The sequence below is a fragment of the Calliphora vicina genome, chromosome 5, assembly GCF_958450345.1.
Source record: "Calliphora vicina chromosome 5, idCalVici1.1, whole genome shotgun sequence".
NCBI classification, from domain to species: domain Eukaryota; kingdom Metazoa; phylum Arthropoda; class Insecta; order Diptera; family Calliphoridae; genus Calliphora; species Calliphora vicina.
The window spans coordinates 12,400,407-12,425,053 of NC_088784.1; the positions used below are offsets into that span (position 1 = coordinate 12,400,407).

General features: G+C 31.7%; 1 protein-coding gene across 2 annotated transcripts; it reads right to left on the reverse strand.

Annotated features, from left to right (window-relative positions):
• Nucleotides 1–1,821: 1,821 nt before the first annotated feature.
• On the reverse strand, nucleotides 1,822–24,635 carry Su(var)2-HP2. Of its 2 annotated transcripts, none has more exons than XM_065514309.1 (14): nucleotides 24,276–24,635; nucleotides 23,995–24,186; nucleotides 19,089–19,160; nucleotides 18,909–18,992; nucleotides 18,021–18,506; nucleotides 16,541–16,771; nucleotides 15,855–16,274; nucleotides 8,761–15,786; nucleotides 8,496–8,690; nucleotides 6,229–8,120; nucleotides 6,014–6,164; nucleotides 5,798–5,941; nucleotides 2,722–4,460; nucleotides 1,822–2,649 (listed from the first exon to the last, which is right to left on the reverse strand). In XM_065514309.1, the coding sequence occupies exons 1-14, from the start codon at nucleotides 24,322–24,324 to the stop codon at nucleotides 2,392–2,394; spliced, it is 12,939 nt and encodes a 4,312-aa protein (XP_065370381.1). In that variant the 5' UTR covers nucleotides 24,325–24,635; the 3' UTR covers nucleotides 1,822–2,391. The 2 variants fall into 2 exon arrangements, with proteins under 2 accessions (XP_065370381.1, XP_065370380.1); XM_065514308.1 differs by having other exon boundaries at nucleotides 2,722–4,532.
• Between the last annotated feature and the right edge of the window lie 12 nt (nucleotides 24,636–24,647).

Sequence of the window (24,647 nt, forward strand, 5' to 3'; positions counted from 1 at the left end):
CCGTAATATTTTTAATTTCTTTTACCTTTTTTCTTTGCTTTAACACTATTTTTATATTATTTGTTTGTTTTTATAAATAATAATTAACAATTTTATTTTTTTACAACCGCTTTTTGATAATTCCTTAGTTTTTATCTTAATGATGACGTCTAATTTGCATAAATCATCATCCCAAACTCGTTTATTTTAAGATATTTTTTTTGTTTACCCCTCTTGTTACTCTCAAATTTATTTTCCTTGGGTTTCATGAAAATCTCACGTGGAGAACCAGTTTTTTTGTTTTTGTTTTTTTGAAGTTTTCTTTTTTCTTTACATTCTAGTTGTCAAATTCTGCTGGTGGCGTGATATCAATGTTGCCAGATTTTGTTTTTGAGTGTAAACAAAAATCATGAGCTTTTGTATATAACAGGTTTTGTAAACCAAGTCATGAAATTTAAATATAAATCCACTTATTAAATGTAATATTACTAAATTATTCTATAAGTTCATTTAGAGATCCATTATCAAGTATATAATTCATTGGGACTGTATATTTCAAAAATTTAGGATTCCTAAAATAACATATTGTTACGAAATTGCACTCAGTTCGAATGTAACGGCTATTTTGTATCTAGTATGGTAATAAAGGGAGACTTGTACTTTTAGAAACACATTTTTATCAACTTTGTCAAACTGCATGATCATTCTAGAAATATCACTGCTAAATCATGCTGGAAATAGTCTGAAAATGCCGCTGGTATATATAGTGAGCTGATAAACCAGTCATAAGCTGTGTTCGAGTTAACGCCAAACCGTATTACCAGTGTGTTTTTAAAGTGTGTAATATTAGTGTTGTGTAAATTCGAATAAAAAGAAGAATAGTTTTTACAATGTTTAAACCACTTGGCGCTATTATTTGCAATTTAAAAAATCCGTTTGTTTAAAGGAAATATACCAACGTTTTTAAAAGATGAATACTTATGTCCGGTTTTTTATAGCAAACGAGTACTTTGAGTGGAAATTTAACATGTGTTTTATTATTGTAACAAAAACAAAATACATGTAGAGCGTCCACTCAAAGCACTTGTTCTCTATAGAAAAACAGCACATTAACAATATTCATCTTTTAATTCTCACATTCAACTACATACTTGTGTTGTATACTCTAAACCACTGCTTAGTTATTTTATTTTGCAACTTAATTATATTTGGATTACATTTGAAACGTAACCACCTGTCTATACTTGACAAATATTTATCATAACAATTAATGACATTTGTTGTCAAGACAAAGTTGTTTGAGCAAAAGAACTAAAAATTGTTGTCATATCGAAGCAAAGCAAAAGGAAGGGTAAGTCATAAGATAGTGGTAGGCCACTGTTTCGAATGAAAATGAGTATAAGTTTTCATTCGACTTCGGGGGCCAGGCTGTAAATTTTTTTTAAATTCTACATGAAAATATTGAAAATTGTATAAAGTATAATTTGGTGAAGGTCATATAAGATTCGACACAGCCGAATAAAGCTCTGTTACTTGTTTTTATACCCTTCACCTTCGTGAGAAGGGTATATCGTGAGAAGGGTATTTTTTTCAAAAAAAAAAATTTAAAAAACAAAAAAAATTTAAAAAACAAAAAAAAAACAATCGAAAATTTTTTTTTCCAAAAAATTAAATAAACAACTGGAAAAAAAAATAAAATTTTGTTTACCTAAAAATATTTAAAATTTTGAAGTATAACTTGGTGAAGGTCATATAAGATTCGACACAGCCGAATAAAGCTCTGTTACTTGTTTTTTTTTTAAATTAACATTTTGGAGAACTTTGATTGAGACCAAACAGTAGTTTTTATTAAAAATCTTTTTATTGTTTTCAAATTCATTTTGAAGTTGTGTGTTTATTTTTAAATAAAAAATTAATTATTTTATATATAAAAATAAGCAATTTTAACCAATGTAACGAGATACTTAAATACTAAACTTATTTTTATATTATGCATACTAATTATTTATTAAATTGTACACGGATTTGTTTATATATACATTATTTTGAAATTATAGTTTTAGAGAAAAAATAATAATAAAATATTCAGAAATTAGTACAACTTATTAGTGTACAGATAATTAAAAACAAATTAAAAAATATGTATTTTTATTGTATTTCTTTTAAAGGTTATAAATACTTAGATATACAGACTTGCAGTAAAGTCGAAATTTGTTTAAAATTAAAATCTGTTTATTGTAGACATGTTTAGTTAGTAACTCTCTTAAATGTCTCTTACCCTATATACACATATGTATGTATGAATTTTAATTTCCTTTAATTGTGTTAAAACTCTTGGGGTTGAAAGTAAAAAATACCACCTCCCATCAGAGTTTTTTATATTTTTTCTTTAAAAAATGTTCAGTATTAATTTCAACCCAAAAAATCCTCCATATCTTCTTCATTTTTTATTTCGGCCTGCTGTTCCTGCTGCTGGTGTTGTTGGTTGTTGCCATCGGGCAATATGGTTTCTTCACTGGATTGATTGGATTTAGAAACTATGATTATTTTTGAACCGGTAGCCGTGCTGCGTGTAACACGTTTCACTGTGGCCATTGTGGTAGTGGTTATGGTTTCTGAACTGCCACTTGATGAGGAGCCACCCGAACGTACAGTTGTTATGATGGAACCCTGACATTTCATGTTTTAAGATTGATAATAATTTAATTACTTTTTCATAATTGGTATATGTTCGCCACCTACCTGCGTTTTTTTAGCTACTGTGTTGGCGTTTTTCCCATGTTGTGCTGTTGGGTACATGTGGGGATTTGTTATGGCCTTCGGCGTAGACGTTTTTAAAGGCGGTGTGGTATAAAATACACGTGGGGATTCCTGGGCTGGCCTTTTCACAGGTCTTTTGCTGACACTGTACGATGTTATCTTATTGCTGCTCGAGTCCAAGGAAGTTGACATTATAGCACCTGTGTGGCCAGACATGGTGGACTTGGTGTAGGCTGGTATTGTAGACAATGGTGTCATCATTTGCATTTGATAACCAATGATATTACGATCCGTATCGTAGATAGGCACCTGGCGTTGTTTGACTAGTACACCGCCGCCAGCTCCTCCTACGGCTGCTGGTGATGCAGTTAAACTTGTGTTTCTACTTCTCGATTGTACTTTCCTAACAGCCTTATTGTGCATCTGTTCTAATTGTCTAGAATATGATGTGGGGGCCGTTGAAGAGCCCGCGCTAGATGCCAATATACTGGGTGAGGGTTGTAGTTGTGGCATTTGTACTGAAGGCAAGGAGCTGGAGATGGCTGTTTGAGTTGTTAGATAATTATTTGAACTTAAAATTGCTGAAGTGGGTGTTGGTTGTGGTGGGTTAAGCGAATCATTTTTTAACAATAAGGTCTGTTTAATATATTCCTCCATTAATACCAGCGTTTGGTCTATATCTTTAGGTGAAAACTTTCCCTTCGCTATTAAGGCCTCTATTATACGATGGCGATCCACAAAACTTAAACTTTCAAACGGCTGCACCAATTGCTTAAGCAAAACATCAAAACGCCTGAGATTGGAACGCAACGAAGATTTCTGCACGCTTTGCAACTGCATCATACGGCTTCCAGTGGGCATAACGGAAATTGTGGTATTTCGTGGAAGCGTTGATGTTGTAGGTGGCGTTGAACTCGACGTTGGTGTTTGTGAGTCCGGTCGTATTTTCGCCGTTATTGTTGTGGTAGCTGGTAATTGTTTTGTCAAAGCATTTATGGTGGGTGGTAATGTTGGTCTGGGTGGTGTTGGGGCCAAGAGAGGCTGCGCCATTATGGGAACAGCCGCCGGAGGTTGGACAGATGCTGCTGTAGTAGCTACGGCTATTTTGGTATGGGTGGCCAGATTTTTTCTTATCTTTTCCGCCTTCTTCCGTATTATGGCCGGTATGGAGGCACTACCACTTTCCAAATCAGCTCTTGTTACCACCTTCGTTGTTAAAACTATACAGGCTGGTAGTTCGATGACAGGCACTTGTACTTGGGCATGTATACGTGTGGGATCAATAGCCGGCATAGGACCATCCAGGTTAGGACAACAATAGTCTAGCAAAACATTGCTGTGATTACGATTGTATTTGGCAGGATGTAAAAAGGTGTACATACAAGTGCCCCGATTGTCCAATGCCGTTGGAGTAACTCCGAACGAGGGAACATAGCTATTTGCCGCAGAATCTGTACTCAATAGACGTATATCGGTGGGCGTTATAGAGCTGGAGAGAGCATGTTGTGCTGCCTCTGTAATCGATTGAGCGCGCGCCAATAATGTTGGTGTATCCGGCAGTATTTCCTCATTAATTGAGTCAATAGGATTCTCATCCACAAATTCGTTTTTAAGCTCGATCGTTTCATTTGTATCGCCCACATTTATTAGGGTGGTTGTTGGTAATGGTACCACTGGCGGCTCGCTGGTTATAGGTATTACGTATGATTGTTGTGTGGTGGCTGGTGTGGGAATAGAGGTGTAAGTTAGCAAAGTGTCTGTATTAGGTATTATAAACGATTGAGCAGGTGTCACTGAAATTAATGAAAGTTATTCAATTGTATTAAATAAATTTCAAACCAAATTTTTTGGTAAAAAAAAAAAATTGAAATTTTCATGAACAGTTTAATTCTTAGTGAAATGTTGAATTTTTAGTAAAACCTAAATTTTGAATTTTTGTGAAATTTCATTTATTTCTTAGAGAAAATTTTAATTTTTAATGAAATATTGAATTTTTAGTGAAAATTTAAAATTTAATACTTGACGAAAATTCAAAGTTTAGTGAAAATTATAATTTTTGGTGATGCATTCCATTTTTAGTGAAATATTGAATTAATAAATTTTTGGTCCAAATTGAATTTTAGTGAAAATTTTAATTTCTAGTGAAATATTGAATTTTTAATGAAAATTTGATTTTTTTAATGAAATATTGATTTTTAGTGAAAATTTTAATAGAAATTTTATTTCAGATGAAGAATTAAATTTTCTTAGTGAAATGTTGAATTTTTAGTAAAACCTAAATTTCGAATTTTTTTGTGAAATGTGGAATTTCATTTATTTCTTATAGAAACTAGAGAAAATTTTAATTTTTAATGACATTGAATTTTTAGTGAAAATTTAAAATTTAATTTGTGGTGAATTTTAATTTTTGACGAAAACTAAAATTTTTAGTTTAAATTCGAATTTTTGGTGATTCATTCCATTTTTAGTGAAATATTAATTTTTTAATGAAATATTGAATTAATAAATTTTTGGTCCAAATTTAATTTTAGTGAAAATTAGAATTTTTAGAGAAATATTGAATTTTTTAGTGAAAATTTTATTTTTTAATAAAATGTTGAATTTTTAGTGAAAATTTGATTTTTTAGTGAAATATTGATCGCGAATCAATATTTCACATGAAATATTTTCCTTTTTTCGATCATCAACTTTGTTCACGTGAAAAAATTCCCCTTGTTGTGAAATTTTTAGATGGAACTTTGTAAACAATAAACAGCTGTTACGAACAAAATCAACTATTGTGAATGTAAAGTTCATCGTGATATTCCCGATAACAATTTTCCCTTCGAGGGAAATGAATATTTCATGGGAACAAAATTTCACGTTATTGCCGATAGGGGTGATTGAATTTTTAGTAAAACTTTTTACATCAGTTGTGCATCAATTTTTTTTCAATAATGTATATAGATCTTACTGGTAAATCCCAAAAGTATATTTTGGTTTCGGAAACTTGATTTCAAAACATCCATCCGATGAATATTCCTAAAATTAAGAACGTTATACAAAAAACAAAAATTACCTGTAGTGGCTATGGAAGCAGTCGTAGTAGGTGTGGTATTTAATAAAGTGTCTGCATCAACTACGGATTGTATAGGCAAATTCATTTGGGAATTATTTTGTATAATTGATAAAACCTCAACCGGACTTGCGGGCACCTCAGGCACTGTCAAACAAATTAAATAATATTATAAGAATTTCGACAATCAATTGATTTTATAACAGCAATATTATTTACCTTTATCTTGTACATTTGACTGAGTTGTAGGCAAAGTTTGTTTTATTCTGTTTTTCATCGCAATCAAATAGTTTCTTACCACTGAACGATTAAGCCGAACACTTAGCTTACGACATTTAAATGTTTTTAAATGATTTGCAGTTAGATGCAGCTAAAAGTAGTAATATTTTTGTAGTAAAGAAAATGGATCTAAAAGAAAACAATTTAAAGCTTACCTTTAGGCTACTGTCACAACGCTTGCTGCTAAAGTCATCATATAATCTCTTTATATTGTTAGCATTTGGTATTTGATCTAGTATAGTTGAGGGACCCGGTAGTTTGGGTGTTTTAAACACATTACTTGTGGGTTTTCCAATATGATCAATTGCTGCTGCTGGTTGCTGTTGTTGATGTTTGGGAATTACCAAAGATTTTTTAGATGAGGCGACCACAACATTAGTGACTTTAGCCAGTGTTTCTTTAGATGTTAAAGGCATCGATTTTCTAGATTTTACTATGCCTGTTTCATTAGCTTTAACCTGTTGCCCTGTTAACTCTTTAATATTAAGAGATTTTCGAGATTTTGTGGCCAAAACTTTAGGATTTTCTGGCAAAGTTGTTTGCTCTGCAGTTGCTAAAATATCGGGTGTATTTACCAGCATATCTTTTTGGAGTGTAGAGGCCTTTTTAGATTTTGCTGCACTTTGTTGAGTCTTTCTTTTAGTGGGTGATTTTGAAATCTCTTTAGGCGAAGCCGTCGTTGTTGTGTTTGTAAGAATTTCCAAATTTTCTGAAAAATCCATTACTTTAGGTATATCTTTGTTTAACATTAATTCCGATGTATTGGCTATTGTTGCAGATACATTGGCGGTTTCTTTTGTTGCTGCCACAGTTAAGTTGCTGGTATTTAACTGTTCTTTACTATCATAAAGATTTTTTTTGGCTGCCAAACGCTGACGTTTAACATGAGTATCAGTATTTAGAAGATCGCCTATGCCACCCTCCTTCATTTCCTTGGACATTGACTCCATAAGGAAATCAATTTCGGTTTTTTTAATCTTACCTTTGGGTGGAGTGTCGGATGTATTAACTGGTCTGCCCCGTTTTTTATTCGACTTTCTAAGTCTTTTGACATTTCTTTTTTTGTTTCCGCCTTTCTTTCTTTTTCGTTGCTGACTTTCCGTGGGTTCCAACAAACTATTATCAAGCGGCTGTGTTGATATATTCATACTAATGTTGGTTACGTTGGCATCTATTGTTTCCACCGTCATGTCAAGGTCGTTTTCTTTTTCCTTATTCTGGCACAGCATGCTGGTGGTCTGTTGTGTTGGTGTCTCCCCTACTTTATCATCTGTGGGTTTTAATTCCAAGATTTTTGGTGTGGACTTTGCTTTCACTTTGTTTTGGGCTACTTTGACAGGGGTAGTTTTTACTGTCTCGTTAGCAGCTGTAGCGGGATTTTGCTTTTTTGTTTTTAGCCAATCTGAAAATGATAGCACATTGCTACCAGGAGATTTGCTAGGGCTAATATTAACTTTTGCTTTATTAGTTGTAGTTAGCTCTGATGTTTCTTGGGCCTTTGAGCTTTCTTTTTTATCCGGTTTGGGCTTGATTTCTTCCACAATCTTATTTACAATTACACGAGATTTTCCAAGCAAGGGATCTTTATTAACAGGCTGTTTGGGGAGTTGCAAAGCAGGTTGTTTCGTGACTTGTGAAGCTTGTTTATTAACAGGTTGTTTCGTGACTTGTGAAGCTTCTTTATTAGCAGTTTGCTTCGTGACTTGTGGAGCTTCGTTATTATCAGCTTGTTTCGGAACTTGTAAAGCTTTTTTAATTGCAGGCTGTTTCGGAACTTGTGAGGCTTCTTTAGTAGCACATGGCTTGGTTACTTGCGCCTCTAATACTTCCTTTTGAAGTACTTTTGCTGGCATTTGTTTGTCATCTTTAGGGATTTCAGCATATTTCAAGGGCTCCTCGATCTTTTCTGTATTTTTGTTTTGTGATGGTTCTTGTACAACTTGTGGTTCATGCAAATAATTCTGATCATTAGAAATACTGACATCCGCCGTTGAGATCGGTAATTCTTCCTCTACGAGACAATCGTCATGTAGATTACGAAAACGAGCTGTAATTATTAATAAAAATAAGAATTGAAGGGTTTTTTTGAAAAAAAAAATAATATTTTTTCCGATTTTGTCGGAATTTCTATAACGTAGGAGAACTTTGAAGTGTCTATCGTTAGATATACATATTTTATATGTTAAATGTTCCAGATATTGATCGACTGAATCTTAAATACCCTTAACCAATAAGATAAAGATAAATAAATTGAGGTAGTCGTCGTTAAATAGCAACCGCACCGAGACTATAGCGGATATATCGATGTATCATTCATGTATGTAAGTTATTTGGAGGCTTTGGAATGTTGATTTCAACAGACTGACGGATAGACGGACATGGCTAAGCGACCTATGCTGAATGTTATAATTATATGACTTACTTGATTTCCTTGATGTGTCCAATTTAGATTTCTTGGTGGAATTTTGATGTTCATCTCCCAAGGCTGGTGACCGTGAAATCCGTTTAATAGTAGTACTCCCTATAACAGTAGGCTTTTCAAATTTACCAATTTTAGGCGTTGTTATCAATGCTGTTGATTTCAGAGGCGGTTCTTTAAATAGTTTCTTCTTGTTTTCTGTAAATACCACAAATGAATATAATATTATTGTCAGTCAATATAATTATGTAATTAAATAAATCTTCACCATTTTCCGGTAATGGCGTTTCCGTTGCCCGTTTTCTTAAAGTTCGTCGTTTTCTTGTGTTGTCCGAGTTGGACGACGAGGATTCGCTGCCAGACATATCAGCCTCTAAACTTAAACTATCTTGAGAAGATTTTGAAACTGTTTCAGGCGTTGCTGGCTCAACTTGTGCTGTAACGATTTCTTTATTTAACAATTTATTGTCGGCCTCGCTGTTATCCTTTGATTTCATTTCATCGGCGGTAGAGATTATGTCCTCAATTTCAGATATTTCCGGTTTTTCTGTTCCTGCTGAAGTTGTGACTTGCTGGTCTAAGTCGAGTGTTTTAACTTCGGCACGTTGTCTAGTTTTTAAGGATTCTGTTTGAGTTTTTGAATCATCTTGTGTGGAACTTTTTTCCGAAGATGTTTCAACTTGAGATATGTCTGTTGTTTCTTTAACAGTTTCTCCTCTAACTTCGGCGCGTCTTCTGGTTTTTTTGGGTTCAACAGAATCTTCTGTTTGATCCTTCAAATCATCTTGTTGTGCTATTATTTCCTCAGATAATTCAGCTTGCGTTAATGTATTTGTTTCTTTCCCTATTTCACCTTTAATATCAGCACGCTTTCTAGTTTTTCTCGGCTCAAAATGTTCTTCTTCTGTTTGATGTTTGGAATCATTTTGTAAGGAACTTTTATCATCTTGTGATTCAGTAGTATCTGCAGCTTCAATATCTGCACGCTTTCTGGTTTTGATTGGTTCTTCCGTTTGATTTTTAGGAACAGCATGAGTTAAAGTTTCCGCTTGAGATAATTCAGTTGTTTCCTTCGCAGATTTTTCTTTAATATCAGCACGCTTTCTAGTTTTTCTCGGCTCAACATGTTCATCTTCTGTTTCATGTTTAGCATCATGTTGTAATGAACTTGTTTCTTCATTTGATTCAGCCTGTTTAATTTCCGTAGTTTCTTTTCCTATTGCGGCTTTAAGATCTGCCCGCTTTCTGGTTTTAATTGGTTCTAAATGTTGTTCTTCCGCTTGATTTTTAGAATCATCTTGAGAAAGTTCAGTTGTATCCTTCGCAGATTTTTCTTTAACATCAGCGAACCTTCTAGTTTTTCTCGGCTCAAAATGTTCTTCTTCTGTTTGATGTTTAGAATCTTTTTGGTCTGAACTTTTTTCTTCTTGGGATTCAGTTTCAGTCTTTTCAGTTGTTTCTTTTCCTGATTCGGCAGCAGGATCTCCACGTTTTCTAGTTTTAATTGGTTTCAAATGTTGTTCTTCACCTTGTGCTGAAATTTCTTTAGCTTCGGCTTGACTTCTAGTTTTTCTAGGCTCAAAATGTTCTTCTTCTGAACTTTCATCTTCTTGTGATTCAGTTTGAGCCATTTCAGTTGTTTGTTTCTCTTTTTCTGCTTTAATATCTCCTCGTTTTCTAGTTTTAATTGGTTCCATAGATTCTTCTTCATCTTGTGCTGAACTTATTTGTTCTTGTGTTGCAGCCTGCGTTAGTTCCTTTGTTTCTTTTCCCAATTCGGCTTTATGATCTAAACGTTTTTTCTTTTTTCTTGGCTCCAAATGTTCATCATCCGTTTGATTTTTTGCATCATCTTGCGCTGAACATTTATCATCAGTTACTTCAGCTTGAGTTATTTCCTTTGCTTCTTTCCCTAATGCGGATTTAAGTTCTACACGTTTTCTAGTTTTTCTTGGTTCAACATACCCTTCTTCCACTTGAACATTAGCATCCTCTGATGTTGAAGATTTTTCTTTAGATTTTTCCAATTCAGTTATTGTAGTTGTATCACCTACAGTTTTTGTTATTTCTTCGAGCAATTTTTCTGTTTGATTTTTCAAATCTTCTAAAGCAGAACTTGTTGCTTCAGATCCAATTTGATTACTTTCTTTTAATTCTTTATCGTCTTCAACTTTAGCAACGGCACGTTTTCTAGTTTTTCTTGGTTCAATATGTTCTTGTTCCATTTGACTAGTTTGTTCATCGTGTGTTATAGTTTTTTCTGATGATGTTATGTCAGTTTTATCGGTATTGGTTTCCGCTTTATGATCTCCCTGATGACTTCTAGTTGTTCTTGCTTCAAAGTGTTCTTCTTCCGTTTCATTTTGTGATTCATTGACTATCGAGTCTTTGTCTGTTGTTTTATTGTGCTCAGACGTTTTGGATTCTTTCGTTTGTTGCTTCAATTCATTAACTGGAGCATTTTCATTTAAATCTTTCTCTAGAATTTTATTTTCTGTTTTTGCATCTTCTTTTAAAACCGTTTTCTTTCGGGTTTTTATTTTTTCCAATTTTTGTTCTTCCCCTTCAGGTTTATCAACATTATCTGCTGTAGATTTTTCTAGAGATTTTTTGTTTGTGGATTCAATATTTTCCTCTTTTGTCATGGATTCATTTGATTTTATATTTTCAATACGACTTCTCGTTAATCTTGGTTCAATTACAACCTCATCTTCATCTTCGACATTTTCCTCTTCTACTGCTTCATCAGTATTTATTGAAATTTTATCATCAGTTTGTTTAGTTTCGGTTGGTTCCAGTGTTGCATCACTTGACTGTTCAACAGTTGTTTCATTTAGTTTTATTTCTTTTACTTTGGAAGCATCTAGATTTGCCTTAGATTTTCTGGTTCTTTTGGGTTCAATTTTCTGTTCTTCTGCAGTTACAGCTAATTTTACTTCCGCTTCTTTACTTGATCTCTGAGGAGGTTGTTCTTCTTTGTTTACAGCATCTTTTATTTTAGGATCTTGATGTTCTGTAGTTTCATTTTTTTCTGTTTTTTTCTCCGTCTCAATTTTTTTCTCTTGAGCATCATTTTCTTTCCTTAGTTTCGCTTGCTTACTAGTGTCTGCTAGATTTTCGGGATCTGTTTTATCCTGTGAAGTTTTATTAGCTAATGTTTCTGTTTTTGTCGATGGTTTTGGAGATGATATCGATTTAGTTGTTTCTGGTTTTTTATGTTCCTCTGGAAGTTCTTTGGGATCTGTTTTATCTTGTGTACTTTTATTAGCTATTATTTCTGTATCTTTAGATGGGATTGGAGAAGATACCGATTTAGTTGTTGTGCCTGCAGTTATTTCTTTAGCTATAAGTTTAACTGTTTTTTTACGTTCCTCTGGAAGTTCTTTGAGATCTGTTTTATCCTGTGTAGTTTTATTAGCTATTATTTCTGTATCTTTAGATGGGTTTGGAGATGATACCGATTTAGTTGTTGTGCCTGCAGTTATTTCTTTAGCTATAAGTTTAACTGGTTTTTTACGTTCCTCTGGAAGTTCTTTGAGATCTGTTTTATCCTGTGTAGTTTTATTAGCCATTTTTTCTGTATCTTTAGATGGGTTTGGAGATGATACCGATTTAGTTGTTGTGCCTGCAGTTATTTCTTTAGCTATAAGTTCAACTGGATTTTTATGTTCCTCTATGGCATCTTTATTGGAGCTAAATTGAACTTCTGGAAGTTCTTTGGGATCTGTTTTATCCTGTGAAGTTTTATTAACTACTTTTTTAGAAAGTTTTGGAGATGATACCGATTTAGTTGTGGTGTCTGCAGTATTTTTTATTGGTTTTTCTAGAGGTTTAACTGGTTTTTTATTTTCCACTATTTTATCTTTATTGGTGTTAACTTGAGTTTCCTTGCAAGTATCTGTAGATTTTGTAGGTTCTGTTTTATTCTGTGAAGTTTTATTAGCTAATTCTTCTGGTTTCTTGGTCGGTTTTGCAGATAATATCGATTTAATTGCACAGTCTGTTGTAGTTTTTTCTTTAGCTATAAGTTTATCTGTTGTTTTATTTTCCTTTTTGTTAATTTGAGGTTTAGTTTTTACCGTAGTTGAATCATTGGGATTTGTAGTTGTTATTTTGGCGTCACCTTGTCCCTTGGCAGTTTTTGTTTGTTCTTTTTCTTTTTGCTCAATGTTAAGATTATCCAAAACTTTAGTCTTAGTTGGTTGGGAGGGGGCACTTAATACTTCCTTTTTGCTAGTATCTTTAACATTTTGTTTTACTTCCTGCTTTGATTTGTCCTCAGTTATTTTAGGTTCCACAACTGTTTGCTTATTAGAAGTACTAGCAACTGGGGATTCTTGAGATTTTGTATCTTTAACTTCATTGGCTTTAGATACTGAAGTTTCCTTTGTAGTTTCTTTACAAGTTTTAGATTTTTCCATAACGTTTTTCTCATTATCCTGTTGAGATTTCAATGGGTTTGGTTTCGATGTTACTGAATCTTTAGAATCTTTTGTTTTATTTGGCTCCGTTTTAGTTTTTTCTCCTTCATCAGTAGTTTTCTCTGAAATTTTAGTTTCAGTTGTTTTAGCAGTTTGAGGATTATTTGAGGGTTTTGCAATTTCCAGTTCTTTAGTTTTAGTTGATGGCTCAATTATTTTTTTTATCGCTGTTTTATTAATATTTTCTTCTTTGGGTTTAGGTGCTGTTTTCGGTGACATGGAAATCCTTTTAGGAGAATCTTTATTCTTAATTACTGCTGCTACTTTTGCTTGTACTGATACTGTAGTACTCTTAGTAGTTTGAGCTGGCTTCTTGAAATCTGTGGCCTTTTCTTTAAGTTTCAATTCTTCCGATTTTGTAATACTTGTTTGAATTTTTTCCTCATTTACTGTTGAAGTCTTAGTAGCAGTTGTATCTTTAGTGTCAATCTTTGCTGGGTTTGTGGAACTTTCTTGTTTTTTAACTACTGTTTCAGGGCGTTTTGCAGTAACAGCCTGACTTTTCACTGGAGTTTGTTTTGCAGAACTTTCTTGTTTTTTAACTACTGTTTCAGGACGTGTTGCAGCCAGACTTTTCACTGGAGTAATATTTTCTGGTTTTGCAGCAGCTACTGTTTCAGGGCGTTTTGCAGCAACAGTCTGGCTTTTCACAGGAGTTTGTTTCTCATTATTTTTAGACTCTACAGTTTTAGCTGGTTCAATAGTGGACTCCTTTTTCTCTTTAACGGATTTGTTTGGCTCAGCGGCATCTTTTTTACTTTCATCTACAGTTTTAGTAGTTTTCCTAGGATCAGAACTTGTGTCTTTAACAATTTTTGGTGGCAATTTTGTATTGCCGCCTGTATTTTTAGAAGACGATGATGGGTTTGTTGTATTTAAATCTTTCGTGGGATTTTTAGATACACCTGGATTTTGTGCCGATTGTTTTGCAGTTGTAACTTTAGGTCCTGCATTACTGCCGTTATCACTTTTTGTGCTGGGTTTAATAGTTATTTGCTCTTTACCATCATCACTAGATTTTTTCACTTCTTTCAATTTTTCACCTTCCTTATTGCTTTGCAAACTTTTAGAAACCTCTTTGGGTTTTTCATTTAGTTTGGAAACTTTTACACTCTCTGCTGTAGTCGTAGGTTTAGGTTTGGTTGTTTCACTTTTATTTGTTACAGATTTATTGAGATCTGTTGCTACTTTTGGTTTAGGGAAATCAGACTTATCAGTTTTACTACTACTACTACTGCTACTACTTTTATTTAAATTTGAAGGTTTACTAAAGCTTTTACGTTCTTTAGATGAATCCCGTGAACTACAGGGAGTCGTTTTAGACGAAGATGAAGAAGTTTTGGAATCCTTGGCAGTTGTGGACTGTGATTTACCATTATCTTTTTCTTTGGACTTTTCCACATTCTCTGCTGGTTTTTTATCTTTTTTCTCATCTCTTGAATCCTTTTTGTTACACTCTTCTTTAACTTTCTGCGTTTCAGTACTTGATTTAACCTTGTCTTTTGGGTTCTTATCAGTTTCTTTTGTTGTTTTTATATCTTTATTTTCCGTAGACTTTTCTTTGACTTTATCCGACGTATGATCCTTTTTAACACTGAGACTTTTATGGGAATCGTTTGTGTCTGTTTTTACTTCCTGTTTTGTTTCCTTTGGATCTCTGGATTTGCTTGATTCTCTAGATTTAGAGGATTCTTTTGAATCGCGCGATTTTCTATGGTCTTTATGATGATGTTTTGAATCTTTGTCATAGCTATGTTTCGAGCGATCTTTAGAGCTTTCGCGCGATCGTTCTTTGGAGCTTTCTCTAGAACTTTTGTCTCTGGAACTTTCTCGCGAACTTTTATCTTTTGAACTGTCTCTGGAGCTTTTACTTGTCAAGTTTTTTGCACTTTTATCCTTCAAATCTTTGGAATTATCCCGGGAGCTTTTTTGGGTAGATTCCTTTGATTTGTCCTTCAAAGATTTGTGTGAATGTGTAGGACTTTTAAATGAGCCCGAGGTTGCAGCATTTTTTTCAGATATGTTGCTTGTTTCCAATGCTATTTCTGCAGTTTCCAACTCTTTGGTTTCTACTTTTTCCTCAATTTTAGCGGTGTAAGCGACTTCTTCGAAACCCTTAAAATCGTCTACATCATCAATACTCTTTGTTGCACCCTGTTGCTCTTCGGTGACTTCTGGTGTATTTAAATTTCTGAAACGTTTCTTTTTGCGAGTATTTGGTGAATCAGATGTGTTGGTTTTAATATTTTGCAATGACTTTGCAGCATCCTGTTCCTCTATGTTTTCTGTTATAACTTCAGCCTTTGATGCCGCTGGATTATCTTCCCCGCTTTCTTTTTGTTCTAAAGAACCATCTGTTAGTTCTGTTTTGTCTTCAGTTTCTTTCTTCTCTTTTGTTTCAGCCTCCACCACTTTTTCTGTTTCCTTAAGCTCATTATTCTTTTGTTCAACTTCCTTGTTTACGTTTTCCACCGATTTCTTTTCCTCAATTCCTTTAACCTCGGTTTTCTCTTCTAAGGCATTATCCTCATAATCGATGACAACACCAGGTTTTTGTAGTTTATTTTTGTTGTCCTCTTGTTTCTGAACAATTTCAATGACTTCTGCCTCTGCTCCTACTTCCATTACAGCTCCCACGTCTTGATTAGTTAAGGATAAATTGCGTTTCATTGCCTGGGCATACGATTCTTCCAGCAGTTCTTCTACCGCCGATAAATCCGAATCTGTCGATGCATCTCCAGGAGATTTTAAATCTCTGTAATCATTAGTATAATCCATATTGGTCACACTTTTCTTTTTTGTTCTCTTCTTATCTAATAAAGACAAAATAGAAGATTAATGATTAATGCAATACTCCATTATTAAACAAACTTTAACTTACTCGTTTTATTGGAGTGCTTAGTTGGATTAGTTGTAAATGTCGGGTTCGAAGTGTCTGAATTTATGTTAGCCGATGGAATTGTATTAGATGGAGCGGTTTCTGTTACAGGTTCAGTGTTATTTACACTTGTTGCAACTTGTAGCGTGTCAAAACTATCCACCAAATTTTCTCTTGAGGCTGTTATGTCTATGACTATGTTATCTCCTTCGTCGTTCTCTATTGAATCTTCGAGTAAGTTGTGTGTTTGCAATAGTTCCAATAATTTTGGTTTTTCGCCTTTTCTTAAAACACTCTCGATTATTTCGGGATGCGTATAAGGCTTGATTGCTTTAGTTTTGGGTAATTTAAAACCAGAAGAACTGCTGGGTGAGTCACTATCGTCTGATATTACTGGTGAAGGTGTTGAGGCGCGATAATCTTCTAAATATGTGTATTTTTATGTTTTTTTTTACAAGTCAAACGATTTAAAATTGTGTTTTGTATAAATAGCTAACTAAACGATCGATGTGTGAAATCGATCGAACTAATAACAACATCACTACAATTGTTAATGATTCATTCAATCAACAGAACTAACTTTAAAATTAGAGTTACACAATTTTCTGAACACATCAACACATTAACAATTGTAATGCAACTCAAAAATATCATACACACTATAGAAAATGACAATTGTTGGTACATACCCAAATTTGAAGTTGCACCACTGGAATCATTAGATAATTCAATAACTTGTGAATTGCTGCTTAAGACATCTTCATCGTATTCCTCTTCATAATAGTCATCATCACCGGAATAATAAACATCATTGCAATCATCATCATCATCGTCAAACTCACTGATCGAATTGTAAGTTTCTCCGGAGATGTCAGAAAATGAATAGTTATCGGACCCTGCTTCGGAGAGATCGTCCAAACCTGTAAAAATGTTGATGTAAAATTACAAAGTTGTACAAGTACAAATCGAAAACCAAAAAGTGCTCAATTTTTAGCAAAAAAAAATATTTATTAAAAAAATTTTTGTTTATATTTTATGAAATAAATTTGAATATTTGAAAAAAAAATATTTAATATTTTTATTTAAGTATGTACTTATTAAAAAAAATAAATATAATATTTGAAAATTTATATTTTTTGAAAATATTAAAATTTTTTTTTTCAAAAAATATAATTTTTTTTTTTTTCAAAAAATATAAATTTTTTTTTAAAATATTAAAATTTTTTTTTTCAAAAAATATAATTTTTTTTTTTTCAAAAAATATTAATTTTTTTTCACAAAATATTTGAATTTTTTCGACAAAACTTTTGATAAATTTATTAGAAAAAGAAATTTTTATTAAAAATTCTAAAATTTAAAAAACATTTTATCAAATATTAAAATTTTCAAAGTTTTCTCAAATATTATTTCTTAACTTATTCATCATTATTTATCAAACATTCGATTTTGGTATTTTTGTTGTTACGTTATTTTGCATTTTAGGTGACGAAATACTGTTGGATAAACTATTTGTTCGAAGCCTTCAAATCCTGAAAGTATTTGCTTTTATACCCGTGTCATTCTTATAATTCTCATACAGTTTATTTTTATTTTTGCTTAAATATACTTATATCCCATGTAACATAGCATGAAGTCAATAGTCACTTTAGTGTCTCTTAGTAACATATAGTGAAGACACTTTGAACGTTTATTTTGAACTGCACTTTAGAAAGCAATGCATTGGACAGTTGTCGGAGGAAGGTTTGTTTACAAGGAATCCTTTATTAAACTGTCGACGATATGTCCTTTTAGCACCCGTGCATGTTAAAATAACAATATATGTAGTAAACTGTTTGGTAGCTAGTAAGGTAACTGACGCTATTTAACCAGTATGTGAATCCAATGCGTTGACTACTTTGAACCAGCTATTATACACTCTCATTGTGATCAAAAGGGGCTTAGGACATGCACGTGCTAAAATAATTAGTCACGTAGCAATTGAAGTAACTAGTTCCCATCCGACTACACAATACAAAATTCTTTACTGTCTTGAATATGTGTTCAAATGAATTTGTGCAGGTCTCTAGTTCGACCACAGTTTTAAATTAAATATTTTATTCCAAAAATTAAAACAACTAGTACATTTTATTCACCTACTAGTTAAAATTAAGTTCATTCCAAAAAACTTACCTAATGGATCATTTGCTGGATCTTTTATAACAATCTTTTCCGGTCTCACAATAGTTGCCGGACGTTTGGTAGTTTTCTTCAAAACTGTTGTCGATTTATGATGAGTCGGTAAAGATGATGTAGGTCTTTGTTGTTTGCTAACTAAAACTGAAGTTGCGGATGCGGTGCCAGTTGATGACAAAGGTTTACGTGCTAAAACTGGCAATTGTACTGCTCGGTATGACGTTGATGCTGTAGAGGTTGTGGGTTTTTGTCGTTGGCTAAAAGACGACGATGATGGCAATGAGGACGATGATCCTGCTGCCAAGATATTTGTTTTCTTTTGTGAATTCTGTAGCTTTTGTTGATTTTGTACTGTTGGTCTTACAGTAGCTATCGACTTCGGTTTAGTTAAAAATGATGTTTGTGGTCTGGCGGTATTTGTTTGTATGGTGCTACCGCTGGCTTTTGTCAAAAACGTTTTAGGTTTTGGTGTTGACGAAGTTACTAAGTAGAAGTAAAGTAAATATTACATTGTAAGTAAACAATATATGTAAATATATTTATATAGATGTATTTGAATGGGATTAACCAAAAAGCTTAGCCTTTAATTTAGTTAGCTTAGGTTTTTTCATTTTAAATTCATCTATTCGGAGTTGTCATAGAATCCAATCATTGTCGGTATAGGTTTTGAAAAAGACACAAAAAGTACATTGGTCTTGTGAAATCGAAAGTTATCGGTTTTATATTCGATCTAAAATTAAATTCTTTATCGATTAAACAAAAAATTACATTTGATTTCATAAGTCAAATGTACATTTTATATCGTTTTCAAAACCGATTCCGACAATGATTGTATTCTATGACAACCCCGATTAGTTACTTTTTAGTTTAAAGTTTATAACTTACTTTTATTTGCTGGCTTAGCAATAATATTGAACTGATTTGTTGGTTCTTGTCGTGATATTTCCACTTTTTGTATTATTTTGTCGCCTAAAATAGATGTGTTACAAAAATAAATATTAAACAAATTACTAGTTTAAATGTGTGTATATAAATAAGCATGTCTTTTAAAAGTTAAATTAGTACCTATTTCATCATCATGTAAAATTTCAAACGATTCATTAGATGCAGAATTTCTTCTTAATGCGGATTCGTTATCTGGATATAAAAAATAAAAGTAATAAAAAATAAAGTAAAATTATAAAGATAAAAAATCAAAACAAATAATAGATAATAATTATTACTAGGATCGCCTGGTGGTCAAAATTCGACCACTAATAACGAAATTATACAGTTACTTTTGAGTATACGCAAAAATATTGTTCTCTCGTTTGTGTTCAAATACACGTGTATTTAGATGTGCATAAACATGTGGTTGTTGTTTTTCAAGCAACTTTAAAATTCAATCAATTTTACCACTTTTATGGAAAGATTTTTTTAAAAAAATCTATATTGTGCACATCTAGAGAAAATAACCTTTTAAACCATATATGTTACATCAATATTGGTGGAAAATAACATACTTAAAAGTGTAAAACAAAAAAACGTGTGGCCTATTTATATATAAGATTTCACATTATCCGATTGGCTTAAAATATTTGCTAATACCGAAAACAACATATTAAAATTACCACATTTCGTTATAAAATTATATTTGTTTAAAGAGTTTGGTATGACCTTAAGTAAAGATGCGTTGGCATTTCTCTTCTAACATCTTTAAAATATTGCATGCAACTATAAAAATAACTGTCAAAAAATCGACCCACATATCCCGATACAGGGTCACACCTGCGTACACCATAAACATATGGTCAATTCACAAGGTCTCTTAACATGCCCTAATATGTCCTAATATTTTTTATTTTTTTTTAAAAAATAAATAAAAAAAATCACAAGTAATTGAAAATTTTCAATCACAAATCAGGCAAACAAATCATTCCGTGTGTGGCCAGTAGAGTGTCCATAAATCCGTCAATCCGCCTTTTAAAAAAAACCGGTTAAACGGTTTCGGTTTATTTTCTTCAAAAAAACCGTTTAACCGGTTTATATTAAATTTTTATTTAATATGAAAAAGGTTTTCTTAAATTTATATTTATTTATGGACGCTAATAGGGAATATGTTAAGAATTGTGTACTAAATCTTCGGAAATTTTGCATTTTTGAAATTTATATCTTTTACGAAATATTTGTCATATGCTATAATTTTCTATAAAATAAATCAATATTTTTAAAAATGGTATCAAAGTTTTTCATAAATATATTTGAATGAACTTTAGAAAATATATTTCATTAAAACCGTCTTACAAAAACCGGTTTGTCAAAAAAGCTAAAAATTAAAAAACCGAAACCGGTGGAGTTTACAAAGATAAAAAAACCGGTTGACCTGTTTTTTTGTTTATTTACAATATAATCTCGGTTTAACTGAGCATCATTGGTGAGTTAAACCTAAGTATAAAATACCAAAGTACAAACAGATGAAAAATAAAATAAACATTTCAGCACAGCATCTTCTTTGTTTTGATTTGCTTTATTAACATCAATATAATTTTTAATATATATTTTATAAACTTTAATGTCACTTTTTCTTTTACAAAGTTAAAATTTTAAGTACTTTCATATTTATATGAACAATTTTGAGGAATGCATGTGATTGATTGAAAAGTATGGCAATAATGCTTACAAAATTAATCATTTAATGAGAAACACAATCATTGGTTAAATCCCGGCAAAATATATTTCAGGTTTAATATAACAGCTTATTATGCTGAGTTTAACTCACAAGTAAGAAACAAGCTCTAAGTCATTAATATAGACAATATGGATATCCAATAATAGATATTTCAAAGACTTTTGTAGGCCAAAGTATTACGAGATTCACACGATGACTTTTTTTTGTGATTTTAAGTCATGATTTTTTGAGTTTGTGGATAAGAGGGGAGGAGTATAAGCAACTTCAAAAGAGAATTAAGAAAAAAAGACGTCGTAAAATTCATGGTGTAAACCGGCACTATGTCGGACCTACAATGGGTCAAAATCGAGAAAAATATTTTTTACCCAGAATTTTTTTTCACAAAAATAATAAAAATATAAAATTTTTAATAAATTAAAAAAAAAAATATTTTTTAAAAATTTAAAAAAAAAAAAGTTTAATAAAATTTTTTCCCATAACATTTTTTTCTAATTAAATTCTAAAATTTAAAAAAAAAAATTTAAATTTTTTGTTGTGAAATTGTTGAGAAATTTATTAAAAATTGTCGTTTTTGTTTAGTTAACGTTACTTTTTTCTTTTTCAAATACATAAGCGATTTTTTAAAAATATGGATGTGTAAGTAAAATTAATATTTTTGGATTATAATCCTCTATATCATCTAAAATAGAGGATTAAATTATAACAAGTGTTTTGATTTGTATCAAATAAAATATACAACCGCACACTGTGGTAAATCACAAATCTAGCTGGACAAAATTAAAAAATAAATGTCTGGCAGCAACATTCCTTCTGATCATTTAATAAGCTTCTAAATACAATAGGCAACTGTAATTCATGTTTTGCTTTTTTTTTGGTTTTTAGCTCCGATTAGGAAAAACTAAGCTTTAAAGTCAGTTGTTGTCAACAGGTACATTAAGATTTCAAAGAGAAGTGTATTTTTTGTGTGACTTTGGTTGGCTAGGGTGATTTTATTGTCATAATTTTTTTATAATATTATTAAGCTCTATTTCAAGGAAATATGCAACAATTCATTTAATTATTTCCCTTGTAACTATTAAAAAAAAACTATTTTTTGTGAGATCAGAAATTGGAAAAAATAAAATATTTCCTTTTTTCAAGTAGAGTTAAAGGCTGTTTATTCCGGATAGTTCCGGTGTAAAACTATATTTGAGTTAATCTTTCAAGTGTTCACTTTAAGGTAAATCAAAAACATCTTGCGCATTCTTGCGACCGCCATAAATTTTTTCTCTTTTCCAATATGACTTCTACTTTTTCACGAAAGAAAATTTTTGAAGAATGGGTAAAAACTCCCAAAATACATTGCGAAAAAAAAGTTGGTTTTTTATAATCGTTTATATATTTGAACTCATTTTTTATATGATTCATAAGTGAGAAGTGAACCCAACGTGATTTATTAATTTTGTCCAGTTAGATTTGCGATCTACCACACTGTGAACCGGTCCTGATAAATTTACAGGTGCATTACAACTGAACTCTCAATCACTTTATTTGGATTTTCTTGAGAAAAAAATCAAGCAAGTTCTTTTTTTTCATTACCCACTGACAAACTACAGTTCGAGTTGGAAAAAACTAACCAATAATAATAGAGAATGTAAGAAAAGATAAAATCACTGTTTGTTTATTTTTACAAATAAAGCTTGGGGTCTGTAACTCTCATTCACTCTATAGTTTCATTTGTATATCTTTAGCTTTTCTAAAACCTTGTGTATTGCTTACATAAACTTGATAAGAATAAATTCTGGTGATTTCTCAAAACTTCCAATATGAGATATATCTGTTCAAGGTTTTATAGTTGTAAAATAAAAATAAAGTAACATTACAAAAGGATAAAATTAAAATTTTTGTTAAAAAAAAACACACACATAACGAAGCAAAATACTTAAGTGTGTAGCTGCAATTAAAGTAAGACTATTAAACAACTAAAAGGAAAGGAATCGATTTCGCTAAAATGCACATCAAATAAATGGTGACGTAAAAAAACGGTGACATGAATATCGTCAGTTTATGTACTATGTATTCCATTTAGCATATCCATGTACTAAAACGTAAATTACGTTTTTATAGCCTTCAACAAAGAGGATATGTAATATATAAGTTTGTCATTCCGTTTGTAATTTCAACATTTTTCATTTGCAACCCCGTAAAGTATAAATATTCTGGAGCGTTATAGATAGCGTATTTGATATAGCCATGTCCATCTGTGGGTTTTTCCGTCTGTATGTTGAAATCAACTTTCCGAAATCCCCAAATAACTTACCATACATGAATGATATATCAATATATCCGATTCAGTTGCTATTTAAATTCGTTAAAATCGTCTGATAAAAAGCTGAATAAGCAAAAAACGACGAATACCTCGATTTTTTACTTATTTTTGATCTATATCTGAATTACTAAATCATTAACATAGACCATTGGTATGCAAAAAGAGGCATTTATTTTGTGTGTTCTTTTGGATAAAGAATAAAATATCCACAACAACATCAAGAAACTTTTGTGTGTACTTTTACGCTCTATTACGCTCCTTTGTTTACATTCGGGTTGTTTGACGAAAATCATCGTAACCTGAACAATATGAACGCCTACCATGGACAAGTCAAAATTGTGAAAAAAATTTTTAATCCGAATTTTCTTTTTTCAAACATTTTTGTATATATTTTTGTATAATTTTTTACTCCAAAAAATTAATTTTTAAAAATTTTTTTAAATTATATTAAGATTCCACACAGCCGAATTTTAGTATTAATAATACTTCTGCTGTAGACTGTGTTAATACTTCTCCCGCTGTATAGCGAAATACATATAGGTATTTACAATTTAATTTTTCTTTGTATTTTTTTAAGATAAATATTTATGTATATCGATTGCCACATGTTGAATGACACCTTGCTACTGATTATAGTACCAAACGATACCTTTTTTAATATAATGCTGTTTAACAAAAAAAAAAAAAGGCATTTAGCAAAAATTTACCATGTGGTACACGATCACCAAAGAAAGTGCTAGTCGAGGTGCCGAAAAATCTCAGGCTTTGTGTAGTTAATACAATTTAAAGCAATACATACTTTTATTCCAATTAAGACAAGAAAACTTCATACCATTTAGTTAATTTGGTGGGGTATGATACAAGAATGTATTGACAATCATTGATTAAAAACTAAATGAAAAAACACTATCACTTATTAGCTCCCACCCAATTAAACACTTTACTTATTTACATACATATGTATGAAAATAAAAATATTGGAAAAACATTCTTACCGCTTCTTTGATATTCATTAATATCTTCTTCATCACCATCTGAGTTATCTTCAAACAAACAATTGAATATATCCTGATCTAAAGACGATGAAGAATCGTCTCCGTCGTCATTAGCTTTTTGATTTTGTTGAGTTTTATTAGTTTTTAATGAAGCCGAAGAGGCCTGTGCTGCCGCAGCCGCTGAATTTAAAGCTTAAAAATGCAAAGAAAGGAGTCACAAAATTACTAACTGTACATTCAATGTGAGGGACTCACAAAGAGACTGCAATAAAAATTTTTACCAGGTAACACTAAATCTTCGTACTCTTCCAGATATTCAATGTCTTCCATGTTTTTTCGTCCACAAGAGGTCAAGTTTATATATGGGTATTGGTTTTTTTTTTCAGAAAAGTTGTCGCATTTTTTAATGTCTCAAAACAAACTTTTCTAAAGGCTGTACATATTTTCACAATGAAAACGCTGTTTTGATATTTCACACAATGTTTGTCCAATCAATTTTCTGGTTTAAATTATAATTTCCAATATTTTTACACTTTTAAAACTTCACTTATGACATTTTTTAGGTAATTATTTAGTTTTTGAATTGATTTCTGTAGTTTTTAAAGGAAAATTAACAATATTTTTTGCACTAACGCGCTTTTTCTCAACAATTT